Here is a 13,811-nt window from a genome sequence, read left to right on the forward strand (position 1 = left end):
GGACGCCCCTGAAGGGGTGCGGGAGCCGGGCAAACTGAATTGCGTAACGCGAAAGCTTCCCAGATCTGTGCTAGGGGCACCAAAGGGACAAGTATTTTGGATGTACCCGGCGGGGCCTCGCAGCGGGGCGGAACAGGTAATGCAGCGTCGGGCGACTTTGTTGCGGCCTGAGGCTGAAGTGCTGAGAATGTTTTGTCCGGGAAAAACGGGACCGGGGGGATGCGAGGCCGTGAACGGCGCGCTGCCCCCAGGAACCAGTCATCCAACCGTGAAGGCTGTGGGGAGGATGGAGGGTTCCAATCCAACCCCACGCTCACGGCGGCCCGAGAAAGTATGTCAGACATCTGAGCGTCGGCCTCAGCCTGGGCCTGCTGGCCCGAAGGCGGCAGTCCAGGGGAGTCCTCGGCATCAGACATCACACTCTCCGATGCAGCGGCGAGCTCATCTGCTTCGGGCTCGGGAGGATAGACAGCCAGGCCGTGAGGCGAGCCGCTATCGCCGCGAGCGTGGACGGGGACCAGCGAGCGTGTCGGGAACGGGAGGTTCGCGGGGGGCTACCCGGCAAAACTGCACCCGCTGCCACCCCCAAATCGCCCCCAGCGCCAACCGCATCGTCCTCAATCCCGTGGGAAGAAGGAGCAATGCGGGGTGCAGCTGGGGTGCAGCTGGGTTGCGACCGCAACGTGGTCATGGTCATGTTCTTGCAGTGAGAACATGAACCATCCACAAACGCTGCCTCGGTGTGATCGCGGCCCAAACACACGAGACAGTGCCTGTGGCCGTCTGAAGCGGAGAGGCTTCTACCGCATTCAGGAACGACACAGGTGCGGAAGGGCATCTTGAAAAAGATGCATCCTTAAAAGGACGTTCAACGCCACTGTGTTTGCTCTTTTGGAGAAATTTGCTCTTTTAGGGAAATTTACTCTTTTAATACACAGTGTGTGTGTGTGTGTGTGTGTGTGTCTGCGCTGTCGAAGCGCTCAGGGGCAACAATGCACGTCCCTGAGGAGGATAAACTAATCCTGCTTGGAGATTTTAATGCCAGGGTAGGATGAAATCTAAATCAATGGAGAGGCACAACTGGCAAAGGAGTTGAAAACTGTTAACAAAGTGCTCAGAACACGGTCTAACCATGACCAACACACTCTTCCACCAAAACAACAAATGTAAAACATCCTGGAGGCATCCGCGCTATAAACTCTCGCAATTTATTGACTATATTATTATATAGAAATAATTATTCAAATTCAAATATAACCTCAAAACCACCATGAGGTACTTAACACCAGAGCAATAACCAGTACAGATGACTGCTGGTCTGACCATTGCCTTATCTGCTCCATCATGTCCATTCGCCATTAGAAAAGGCAGAGCCACCGAAAGCTAAACATAGACAGGCTAAAAGATATCATCTTCTGACAACAGCTCCAGGATGTGCTCATTACGGCACTAACCAAACAGTACATACTTGGCTGTGCTATGTCTCACAGCAGAAGCATCAGGACAATTTTTGTGAAAAGACTCAAACAAAAACTTTGTAAAAATTAAATGCTTCTGCTGAATATTCAGAGACCACTATAAATAAACCATTTGTAGGCAAATTTTTTCGAAAACTGTAAACACTGTCTTTGGAACGCTATAAAAGTTCCTCTGTTTGTTTGAGAGGCCTGTCCACCCCAACACAACAGCATTGACTCAACCATGACTGTGATCTGTGTTTTCAAACAACAGCAGACGAGGGTGTATTTGCAAATCTTTTTTAATTTTATTTTGTATTTTTGGAATTCTGCTTGGTGGCGCAGAAATGACACCTTTTTTCAGCTTTAACCACATAATCTTTTGCAATATAGCCTTTTATGAAGCAAAATTAAATACTGGATAGAACTACTTGTTCACACTGCTCCAACATATGCCAACAAACACCAACACTTTCTAAAGTTGGCTGTTGTATTTAGAATGTTTAGTAACATATCTGTTTGCACTGATCCAACAAACACCAACACTTTCTAAAGTCGGCTGTTGTATTTAGAATGTTTAGTAACATATCTGTTCGCACTGATCCAACAAACACCAACAAAATTTCCAGGGCTGGACATTTTTGTCTGCTTGTCTGGTTAAATTTGTCAGGAACTCGTGTCTCACTCTCCCTGCCGTTGTGAGCCGGGAATGAAATCTCCTCTGTAACAGAGGCTGGTTTCTCTTTTTTTTCTCCTTTTATTTTTTTTTTACTGTTGCCGAGTTGTCTACACCATGCCAGAAGACTGCCATGTCATGGAGATCAAGGTGCCTCCATAATGTCTAGCGCTTCACTTAGTTTTCCAGCCATCACAAGCTGGGAACAAGCTAGGGGTATAACACGGGTCACTATCGATACCTGTTTTAACTGCTGTGGGTGACATGCCAGAAGGCTGCCATGCAATGCATAAAATCATGAAGATACGGGTCACAAGCTTCAGTTAATGTTCACATCAACCTCTAAAATGGGATCAAGTATTTATTTTTTCCTATAATTTATTAAAGGTTCTTTAGTGGTATTTTTTATCATGATTAATCATTGCTATATTCCGAATAGTGGAGTATAGTGGAGTAATCAATCTAATAATCGTCAGATTAGACGAGTACTAAATTAATCCTTAGTTGCAGCCGTAAAAGAGACTGACAAATCAGCTGGTCGCAAGTTGTTCAAAGGGTTTGCCATTTTCAAACAAAGACTTTCTCATTGGATCATGGATGCCATTGGGCTTGCATATGAATCGCAAGGTGTGCAGTCCTTTTAATTGGCATTAAAGCTTACACCAGAGGCACGGCCTCTTCCTGGACGTGGTCTAATAGAATTTCATTAAGAGTATCTGTTTAGTTCAGTTTAAATACAATTTTGCATGTAATGTGATCCCTCTCTTTGTGGTAAGTAGATTTCATGATGATCAAGTTCGTAATAATTCTCAGTGGACAACTCCTGATAATCATTTTAAAATGTATGGCTTATTTTTATGTTATTAAACGGAAATATTTAATATGGTAACCCAGAAATAATCGTGTTTTCTGTATGGACCTGCAGCTCTATCGTGCAGCAAAAGGTCAATGGGTAAACTCATTATGAGCCTGCAGATGTGCTTATGCTGCCAAGGTTTGAAACAAGCGCAAGTATAATAGTGTAAAATATTTATGATCAGGGCTGGCACACAGACAATGGCCAATCAAAACTAGCCCAATACTACCACAATGAGCAATAAAACCAGTCCAATAACAAAATTCAAATTATACAAATTATAGTTCTGGTCTGAATCTGATCGCCCAAGCAGCATTTCAAGAGTGCTGATATATTATTGTGCAGTTATACTGTAATCATAACAACAACTGACCTGTCTGTTTTCTTTAAAAAATATTCTTACTGGTTTTGATAAGAACATTGGCTGCTGTTGGTTTGCCTTTTCAAATCAAATTTGTGTAATGTAATTTAAATGAGTTTGGATATATAACATAATTCCAAAGATCAAGGACAATTCATCAATCCATGATAAGTCCTCTTTAATTAATGAGATGGCACAATACAATTAAAAAATATTGGGCAAAATCTGTGGCACTGTACAACTTTTACAAAAAACTGACTTGAAAGTAACAGAGAAAAAATTAAAATGAAAGAAAGAGACACTTTTCTAACTGTATAGCCATACCTGCCTGACTTTCCTCTTCAACTGATATTTAACCTACCTGTTCAATCAATAAATTAAAAACTTTAAAAACGGTTATGTATATCAACATGCTGTACAATCAAGATAATAAAAGGTAAAACATACAACCATAAACTCAAATTCACATACAGTGCTTGTGTTAGACTTTCTCATTGTCTGTCATTTTGATGGACAGGGTCATAAAACAAATTTCCCGTCATTTTAATTTTCATATTTTAATGATATAAGACATTTAATAGCTTCTATTTTCATTCACATTTTCATTTTTAATCATGAACTTACAGGACCATATAGCAGATTATGCATTTATTTATTTTTTTAAGAGAACAGATGAACAACAGAGACACCATGAGCAGATTCATGTTTTTTTCCCCCCGCAGTGACAGCGAAGGCCACTAAAACATGACATATGAACAAAGCAATATTACAAAAAATGAATATGATTAAAATATGATGTAAAAAATGTAATGAACAAAATTTGATCGACAACTCAAACCTTCCTCCTGGTCCGCATCGACTGGAAGGGGGACTGAAGCTGAGGCAATTGTCTTTAGATTTCTCACTTAAAGGGTTAGTTCACCCAAACATTTTAATTATCCCATAATTTACTCACCCTCAAGCCATCCTAGGTGTATATGACTTTCTTCTTTCAGCCAAACACAATCGGAGTTATATTAAATATATCCTGGCTCTTCCAAGCAAAATTCTTCCTACAAAAATAAACCATGGATTCAATCCAGTAACTATAGTTTAAACAGGGGATTTAGTTAAACCATTGAACCACACCATTAACCATCGTTACTTAAGGGTAAATGGTCTGCGCTTATATAGTGCCTTTTTTAACCTTAGTGGTTCTACAAAGCACTTTACACAGTGTCTCATTCACCCATTCACACACACTCACACACCAATGACAGCAGAGCTGCCATGCAAGGCCCTAGCCTGCCATTGGGAGCAACTTGGGGTTCAGTGTCTTGCCCAAGGACACTTCGGCATGTGGGCCAGGAATTGAACCGCTAACCCTGAACTTAGTGGACAACCCGCTCTACTACCTGAGCCACAGCCGCCCTACTACTACAAGTTTACTGTAGTAAAAACATGGTTTTCACTAATTAAAAACAATTACACACAAACTCAATGTCAACTTTAGATATGTTGTTATTTTAGTGTGAATTTACTCCAGAAGCTGTTTCTCTGATTTTCTATCATTACCTCTACAAGGCACTGCTCCCTCTTGTTTGAACGAATCTTGTGATGGCACAAGCGCTTGTCTGCTTCTGTCTTTCAGCATGCATGTTAAGATGAGTGGAAGAAGAAATAGTTCCCATCCTGCACAAGTATTTGCCCTAATCCATTTTATTTCACTTTGTTTATGTTCATGGTAACCAAATAATAATATCCCTAGTTTTTTTTAATGTCAGAATCGATATTTTTGTGTGAGGATCGTTATTTTTGGTACAACATCAGTACATTATCAGAAACTCAAATATATATTAAATGCTAATGACTTAGCTGCATTCATGGAGCTTTTAGAACTAACTTTACTTTTCAATAAAGCAAATTTTTACAATGACTTTTAAAAAACAGAAATGTCCCACACCTCAATACCTGAGAGCAAATACTAACTCAAGACTACTAACTAACAAAGTAAGCAAGTTATTCTTTTAAAATTCTGATTTCTTTAAAGGGGTTATGACATGTCTTTTTTATTAGTTTTATATGTTCCTTGAGGTTCACTTATAATATTAGCAGTAAAGCACTCCCTGTATGCATATTAAGCAGTCTGCATAGGGCACCAACGCCCAAGAGGGGGAACAATCTTACCCTACGGGGGCACCAGAAACTCTACCAGCTGCCCTTCTTCACCCGTTATACAATATTAAATGACCCAGTCGCGGAACACAGATGATTGCCTAGATTTTTTTATTTGATTCCTCTTTTCATGACACCTTTAACATTTGTTTAAAACGATAAAAAAATACTAATCAGTGTTTACAAAGACAAAGCCGGAAGATAAATATTGAAGAAATAAATAATTTTCTTTCCATTAGAAAATCTTTAAACTACCACAGCTACAAATCTATAGCATTTTGCCATGAAGAAAGAGCAGAAATATCGAGTTGTCCCTGAAAGAGTTTCTTCTTTCACTGTGTATACCTGTTTCACATTTTGCCTACTGTCTTTTTCTGTCACCAAATAGAGAATAACAGCAGGCAGTTCAAACACTGAGGGAAACCTGAGCTGGACAGGGTTTGTCCTTCCTGTTCTCATTGAAAGGGACGTTATGCTTTCAGTGAGAAAGGACAACCATGTGAATCTTAGGGGCAAGAACACTGTCAGCTCAACACTACATACTGTACTGTACTTACTGATGTCATACCTTAATCATATAGTATCCTCAAGTTTTTCCCACATTATAATTTTTCCTGGTTTTGAATGTCAGTGGTATTTTTCTATTTTTATAAGAATGACGAAAAGTTAAATAAATAAAACGAAACAATGAAATATTTTCTTGATTCACCACCCATTGGTAAGCATGGCAAAAAGTACATTTTGGGCTCATTCCTACACCCCGTTCCTGACCAGAGATAGCTGCTTCAAAAGGACTGATCACAAACTGCAAGATTTTGAAACTGCTTTTAGTGTCATAGTACAAAGATAACCTGTCCATAGTCTGTAAAGACTATTATTTATTGGAGTAACTTCCAAATAATGTCTTGTGCCGACACTCTTTTTCTATTTTTATTTTGAAGGGGCCTTATTTAGTGAGCTGCTGTAAGCCTTTTTGTTTTGAATGCCCAAGAAATGGCCTATAACTCTGGCATTCAAGAGCACTCTTTAGGGATTATTCCTCTGATCACTGAACCGTATGGAGGTAGAATACTGTGACACGGTGAAAACACGAACTGTACGAATTATTATGTATTAAATCAATCAAACCAACAAGTTGGTCATTCAATTTAATAAGACCTTGAAAAACATGATTTGTAAGTTCGTACACGAAGACGCTAGAAATTGGGATAAGTGGCTCGAACCCATTTGAGGTCACACGATGAGTTGGAGATCTCAATTATGAGGTTAGGCAAACGGATAGGGGAGGGGCATGTCAAATCTACCACCTCAACCTCCTCAAAACATGGAGGGAGGTGGTACCTGTAGCCTTGGTGACAGCAGTTCAATAGAGGGTGGAGCTTGGGCCGAAGGTGACTCCCAAACCAAATTCATTCACAACTCACAGATATTGCCCAGTTGCAAGCGGAATTCACGTGTTTTCTCTCCTTCCCAGTTGAACAAACCTTATAGAGCACCATACTGAGACCACCCCAGGGTGGTGGTTCATAGCTGCCTATTGCCTTCCTGAACACAAGAAAAAGATTGTTCAGGAAGTGTCCAGATTTTACACTTACCCAATGCCGGGAATTGGCGTGTTTCTTGATCGGTTGGGCGTGGCTCAATTTTACTCGATGCTGGATTTAACAAACTGGCCGATCTCTTTAACTCCAATAACCCGAGAACAAAATGGCTTTTTCCACACCGTTCAGATTACACCAATTGGTGTCGCTTCCGTTCGGTTTGTTCAGAGCCCCGGCCATGTTTCAGCGCCTCATGGACAAGATCCTCAGATCGCATTTGGCATACGCCACTGCATATCTAGACAATATCATAATTTATAGTAATGACTGACGGCGGCATATGCAACATCTGAGGGCTGTCCTGAGAGTGCTGTGGCAGGCAGCACGAACACGTAGAAGTGTGCAATTGGGCGGGTGGAAGTTAGGTATCTAACTTGGGTCACGGGCAGGTGTGTCTACGTTAATAAAACCGCAGCAATTACACCTTGCCTGACACCCAAGACCAAAAAGGAGGAATTACATTTTTGATTTTGTCAATACTTTTTTTAAAGAAAGATAAACAAATGATGATGAAAATCCAAATATTAAATGTCATGGATCAATATTTATGGAGTAATCCATTATTTTGTAGAGGGGGTCAAAATGTAATTTTTTTCTTATAAACTTTAAAAATAGTGTATTTTTGGACTCTTGAAAATCAAGGTTTTGACTACTGTTTTCATGTGAAAAAATAAAGGTAGATTTCTATTTTCAACATAATTTGAACTTCAGACCTTTGTTTGGTTGGACTAACTAAAAAACTGGAAAACTAGCTTCCTACCATGTGACCCACATTTGGTTTTCGACCAATTTTTGGATGTAGCCACAATATCCACTATCGGGCCAAATTAGGGCGTGCATGCAAGGGTCACTTCTAGGACTCTATCTTGCCTCCTCGGGGCCAATTGTTTTTGGCCGGCCGATTACCCTTGGGCCAAACAGGGATTGAGGCAGGTTCAGTGTCAAAGGCGGAGTTTTGCCGAGCTTCCCAGGTTGTGTATACAGAGAACAAACGTACATGGATTTTTTTTTTTTTTTAAATGGACAAAGCGGTGCCCAAAGAAATAATTTTCGATGGTTTGGTGAATTTTCATAGATGGTGTGCTGGGACATTCTCGTACTGTTAGTGGAGAGATCACTCATGGACATCATTGATATTAACTTGATATTCTAGATAACTAGATACCATGATACCTCAGATTGAGCTTCCCTCTTGCTTGTGAAATGGGGGGTTGGCACCACAGTGGTGTATTAAGGGAAGGTTTTGGGCAACGCTGCAGAGTTATTGACCCGATGGTGGGAACGCAGATCGATTTTGGTCTTGAGGTTCGAGGTCTGAGGCTTTTAGCCCTGGCTGACCAGTTGATAGCACTGGCTCGTACTGTTCCGATAGTTGAAAAGCATCTGAGAGCCCAATATCTCTGGGATTTAACCATAAAGTGCCTAAAGAATAAAGATATAAAATAGAAAGTTTATTTTAAACCAAAATCTATTTAATAATTCTGGAGTTACTCCAAAAGGATTTTTTTTTGGACTCAATCCATTAGAATAAAATGGAATAACGAAGGGTGCTGAAGTCAACTGATTTCAGTAGTAGATCTACATATCTCTGTGTAAAAACAAAATTATGATGCCGTCACCTTTCTAAGATTATTTTTTTAACCTGTAGTTTTGCTCCAAAATCATAGGCGAAAATTATTTTAACCACGTGAAGGAATTTTTCTATTAATGATTACTTATATTTAATCATACTTTAATTATAAATCATTCTTATTAATATATCGCATTTAAACAGCTTAAGTTGATTTATAATTATTTTGTGTCCATGGAAAGTACAGAGTGTTTAGGAAAGTATGAAGTATACAGTATGCTCAAGAATGAGATGAAAAAGAAGTAACAAGGATAAGTAGATTTGTATGTATGTGTCTCAATGCTGCCAGAAAAGTATGAAGTGTGTGTGTAAACTTTGTTCAGAGACTTCTGCTGAGTAATCTCCAGTCGTTTGATTTCTAATAAATATTTTTTGATTTCGAATAAACTCTATGTAGGAGAACACTGGACTTATTTTCCCTTATTGAACCCCTCTACAAAATAATGGACTATTCAGTCATTTTTGATCCATGGCATTTAATATTTTGGCTTTCATCATCATTTATATTTATCTCTCACCACTAAAAAAAAGAAAAAAAAAGAAAGAAAAAAATTTGAGCAAGGGACCTCTTGGTGAGTTGACACAGAATGACCCAATGCCGGCCCAATGCATAAGCGTACTAATCGGCTGCTTAGGGCCCCCGTGGCCACCAGGTGGCCCCCAAGAGCACATGAAATGACAGCTTGATTTTGTTTTTGTGATATACTATGTCAATGGACAATGAAAATTATACAAAAATGCAATATTAATTTAATGGGCTGCAGGATGCAAGCACATTCAGACAGAAAATCAGCAATGTCACAAAAAAGGACATATCCTCTGGTGCAGAGAAAAGGAAAAAGAATAAAACAGAGGAAGAGATAAACAGCGAGATAAAGGTATGTTAAGTAGCTAGGCTATGTTATGAGCTAACATTAGCTGGCTAATTAGTTAACATAGCCTATGTAGCGTATCTTCTTTTTTAGGAAAGTTTGATTAAACATCCGTAAATAGCCTTGACATCTTAATATATTATAGTACAACATATTACTTAACTAGTTTTTGATGAAAGTTTTTGTCTTCTGTGTAAAAATAACTTTCCTGGGTATATAATTTTTGTAATAAAAATAAGATTCTGTTCCATAATCTTGGTACTGATAACAACTTAACATTATTTACATTAGTCTACCATTTTGGGGACTTTGCTCTTATAATTCCAATATCATTATGCCTCAGTTAGCTAGTTATAGATTAAGAGTTGTTGTTTAGGTGTACAGATGACTTGCTGCTGTGTATAATTTATGTTATTAAAATAACATTCTGTTCTGTCAAATATGTACTCTTATGAAACTTCCCTAGGAGGACTGTTGAAATATTTTGGAGGTGGGGCACAACCAACACCACCTGCCCCAAGTGCCAGTGCTAGTGCTACAGCTGATGATGATTTTTCAACAATCCCAGATCAATATATTTATATGGATAAACCATGCCTTTTGTGAGACGTTTTTTTTTTTTTTTTGACAGACAGTTGCATTACCTTCTAATATGACATCTAACATGGCTAGCTTTTATTATTATTTTCATCTTTCATCAGGTCCATCCTCTGCAGACGAGGAGCGCTTCCCAGCAGGTGCATCCACTGATCCTACTGTTCCTTCCATGTTTCAACCTTAGCGGATGTGGCAAGTTAATAGCACAGCAGCCTTTATTTGCTCAGTTTACTGTAGAATATCCTGAGATTAATATTTATAATTATAATTATTAATGTAATTTCCTTATAGGTCCTTCTACTTCTGTGGTCATTGGGATCGATGTCACATCAACCTCCTAAGCAACTTCTAGCCTACACCATGGATCAGCAGTTGACCCAGCTGAGTTGTCGTCTATCCTGTCCGACTCAGAAAGGACTGATCTGGTAAGCAGAGGGCCACTGCCTATAAAGGAAAACTTCACATTCCCTGAAAAACCTGATGGCCGAAGCTTCCACTACCACTACACCTACAGAAAATCAATTAATGGGGAAATAACGTAAGTGGAGCTGGCTCACTTATTCAAAAAGAAATCTACAGCTTCTGCTGCAAATTGTTCTCTAGGAAGTCCACAAAACTGGTAACAGAGGGATAACAAGATTGGGTAAATATAGGTGAGCTACTGTTACAATTAAAATCATAGAAGGGTAAAATCATGCCAGGCAGACATTGGTATGTTGTAAGCAACACAGCTACAATGAATAAAATTGATATGGGGTGTGTTAGATTTATAGTGTGTGAATAATCAAGTATTGGATCATATTCAATCATATTGGCGGCACCGAGGGGCCCCCAAATCAAATTCTGCTTAAGGCCCCATAAAGGCTTGGGCCGGCCCTGCATACAATGCACCATGTTCTCTCTATAAGTAACTCCTTCCCCTCCACCTCCTGAAGCAGGGAGATCCCTACAATCATAAATACACCTCTAATGGACACCTGCTTTACATGGAGAACACAACAGCACTGGGTTGCCTGGCAACTTTCCTCAATGCAGAACGACTCAACTCATGTGGGAGCTTACAGCGAAGCAACACAAAACACACAAAGCTGTAAAGTAAACACACAGCACTATGTGCCATATTTGACCTTGCAGTGAGAAAAGAATCGTCTAAATGCAGTGTTGCCAGATCTTGCAAGAGAAAGAAGTGACTTGTTCTAGAAAAAATAAGCCAAAAAAGTGACTTCCCTGAGGAATGATCCCCTACAGACGAATCAAGATTCTTCCTCATGTTTTTGTATGCATTCAACTTGCTTTCAAAACACAATAGATTGCATAACTCTGGTCAAATGTCATGAATACCTGAATGGAAGCCGTAAGCAACCATCAATTAACTGTTAGGTATTATTTCCACAGCTGAACTCATTTAGTACATTTAGACTGCACTCCTCATTGAAAGACATTGATCATTTCAACAAAGCTATGGAATACACACCACAGTTGAGCGAACAACCCAAACCAGGTTGTTGGACTTGCATAACCCAAGAAAAATTAGGAGCCAAAGAGCACATTATATTTTGTACTTTTTTTTTTTTTATGTATAATGGTTCATAACACACAATATTTGTCTTGTCCTGAAACACTAACACAATAATGTAAAAATGTTACTTATCATTCTGAGGCCAACATTAAAGGAATATTCCAGGTAAAAAAAAAAAAAAAAAAAGGAGGGACAAGTCAAAATATTTTTTTTGTATAATAATAATAATCAACATTATGCCACAAAGACTGTTGATTGAGCTTAACTTGTGTTGAGCCCGGAATATTCTTTAAGGATCTAATTAAATGAATGTATGCAATGTACCTTAACATAGTCTTGAAATATGCAGTTACCAGGCACAATGAAAGTGATAATCAAAAGGCGGGAAGAATCCGCCATGCCACTTTCATTAGGCCTTAAAAAAGGTAAAAATAAATAGATAAATAAAAATATACATATGTTTGTTGTCGCTGGAGTGATACAGTCGAGATGTTAGTACAGGCCTTCTGTCTAAACATGTAGCGCCTGATATACTGTAAAGGCCTGAACAGAAGATATAAGAAATTCTTCCTGAGCAATGTCATATCATTAGTCCAAAAATCCTGAAGGAATGCTAATGTAGCCTATTCCTCGTGGAATTTCTATAATAATTTGTAACCAAAGGAATCAAATACGAATCCTCTATCAAATCGTATCCTACTAAATACACTGAAATTATAAACTAATCTTTTGGAGAGTTCCTATTTGATTAATTATGACTGGTTCCAAATTAGGATGGAAAATTAATTAGCAACGTTTTGACTAGGGACAGAAATGTCAGGTTGATCGGGTTCTTAGGACGGTATGTGGATTCGATAGGCTTTCAGTTTAAACTGTGACGATTGTTTACTTTGCACGTCTTAACGATTTACTTAAATAGGCTACATAACATTCAACCCTATCGTTCCCACAATTGATAAATCTAATAATGTAAAGGCATTTGCTCTTTCACATCTGTAGTTCAGTCATTTCTCTTCTAATTCAGTAACTTCCAGTAACAAACAACGCCATATCTACTAATGAATGTAATGTTTTATGCTGGCGTCCATTGCAGTGTAGGACTAGGTGACGAAGTTGTACAGACAGGTGCAACGAGTTTCCCACGATGACGTTATCACCTTTGAAAACGAGTCTAACCTATCGTTTCGTTTCGGCACGACGGTCTGCTATGACTGATAATTGATAAATAAAAAATAATCGTTCTCACGTCAACATCTAGTTTAACGACCGACATTTTCTGTCAATACGCAAACGCGAAACGCGGACTATGCAGCACAGAAGAGCTTATAATGCTAGTAATCGTGCACCCACAATAATTATATTCTGCTGATTTTTGTGTATACGTTATCATGGCGTAAAAATGTAACCAGTGCTAGCTGAGAATCTACATTGAAACGCTGATCAATGGCACCGCAACACTATAACCGATCGAATATTCATTTACCTGCTGTTTTTCAAAATGCTCTCTCTCTGCTCCGAGAATGGTTTCCGTCCTTTTGCTTTTTACCCGCGACGGCATCTGTCGTATTGAATTCATCCTGTATGGTGCCTTGCAGTTTTTGTGGTTGACAAATAGTTGCGTATCAAAAATGAGTGTTGGTCCTAGTATCCTTTACAATCCAGTGTGAGGTTTATTTGATAGGGTGCTTTCAGGGGCACCGCGACGCTGGAGAATACCCGTGGAAAGAAACCTGGCGTGTTGCCGGAGTGAGTCGTACTACAGCAATGTTGTGGGAGGAGAGAGAGCGAGAGCGAGAGCGAGCGAGAGCGAGAGAGATAGAGATCATATCGAAAACATTTACATGAATGTTCCCTATTTTAAGGGATTATAAAGCCGTTCATTAATGACTAATAATTCATTTACAAATACATTATAAATCATTGATATGTGGTTATAACAACATGCGTAAATGAGTGACTGTCATGTACTACATGCCAGATAGAGCCATTTTACCGCATGTTATAAATGCTTAATAACATGCACGTATTAAAAATTAGCAACCTATTAACATGCACATTAATGTAAAGTGGACACCTGTATTTATAAAG

General features: G+C 39.1%; 1 protein-coding gene across 1 annotated transcript in view; it reads right to left on the reverse strand.

Annotated features, from left to right (window-relative positions):
* Positions 1 to 13,471, reverse strand: part of hip1rb (huntingtin interacting protein 1 related b) — a 107,140-nt gene extending 93,669 nt beyond the window's left edge. Inside the window, exon 1 of the mRNA XM_052109607.1 lies at positions 13,207 to 13,471. Coding sequence (XP_051965567.1) covers positions 13,207 to 13,299 — 93 coding nt within the window. The 5' untranslated portion in view covers positions 13,300 to 13,471. The remainder of the gene's footprint in view (positions 1 to 13,206) is intronic.
* Positions 13,472 to 13,811: the final 340 nt, after the last annotated feature.

Source organism: Xyrauchen texanus, chromosome 3, assembly GCF_025860055.1.
Source record: "Xyrauchen texanus isolate HMW12.3.18 chromosome 3, RBS_HiC_50CHRs, whole genome shotgun sequence".
Taxonomy (NCBI): Eukaryota; Metazoa; Chordata; class Actinopteri; order Cypriniformes; family Catostomidae; genus Xyrauchen; species Xyrauchen texanus.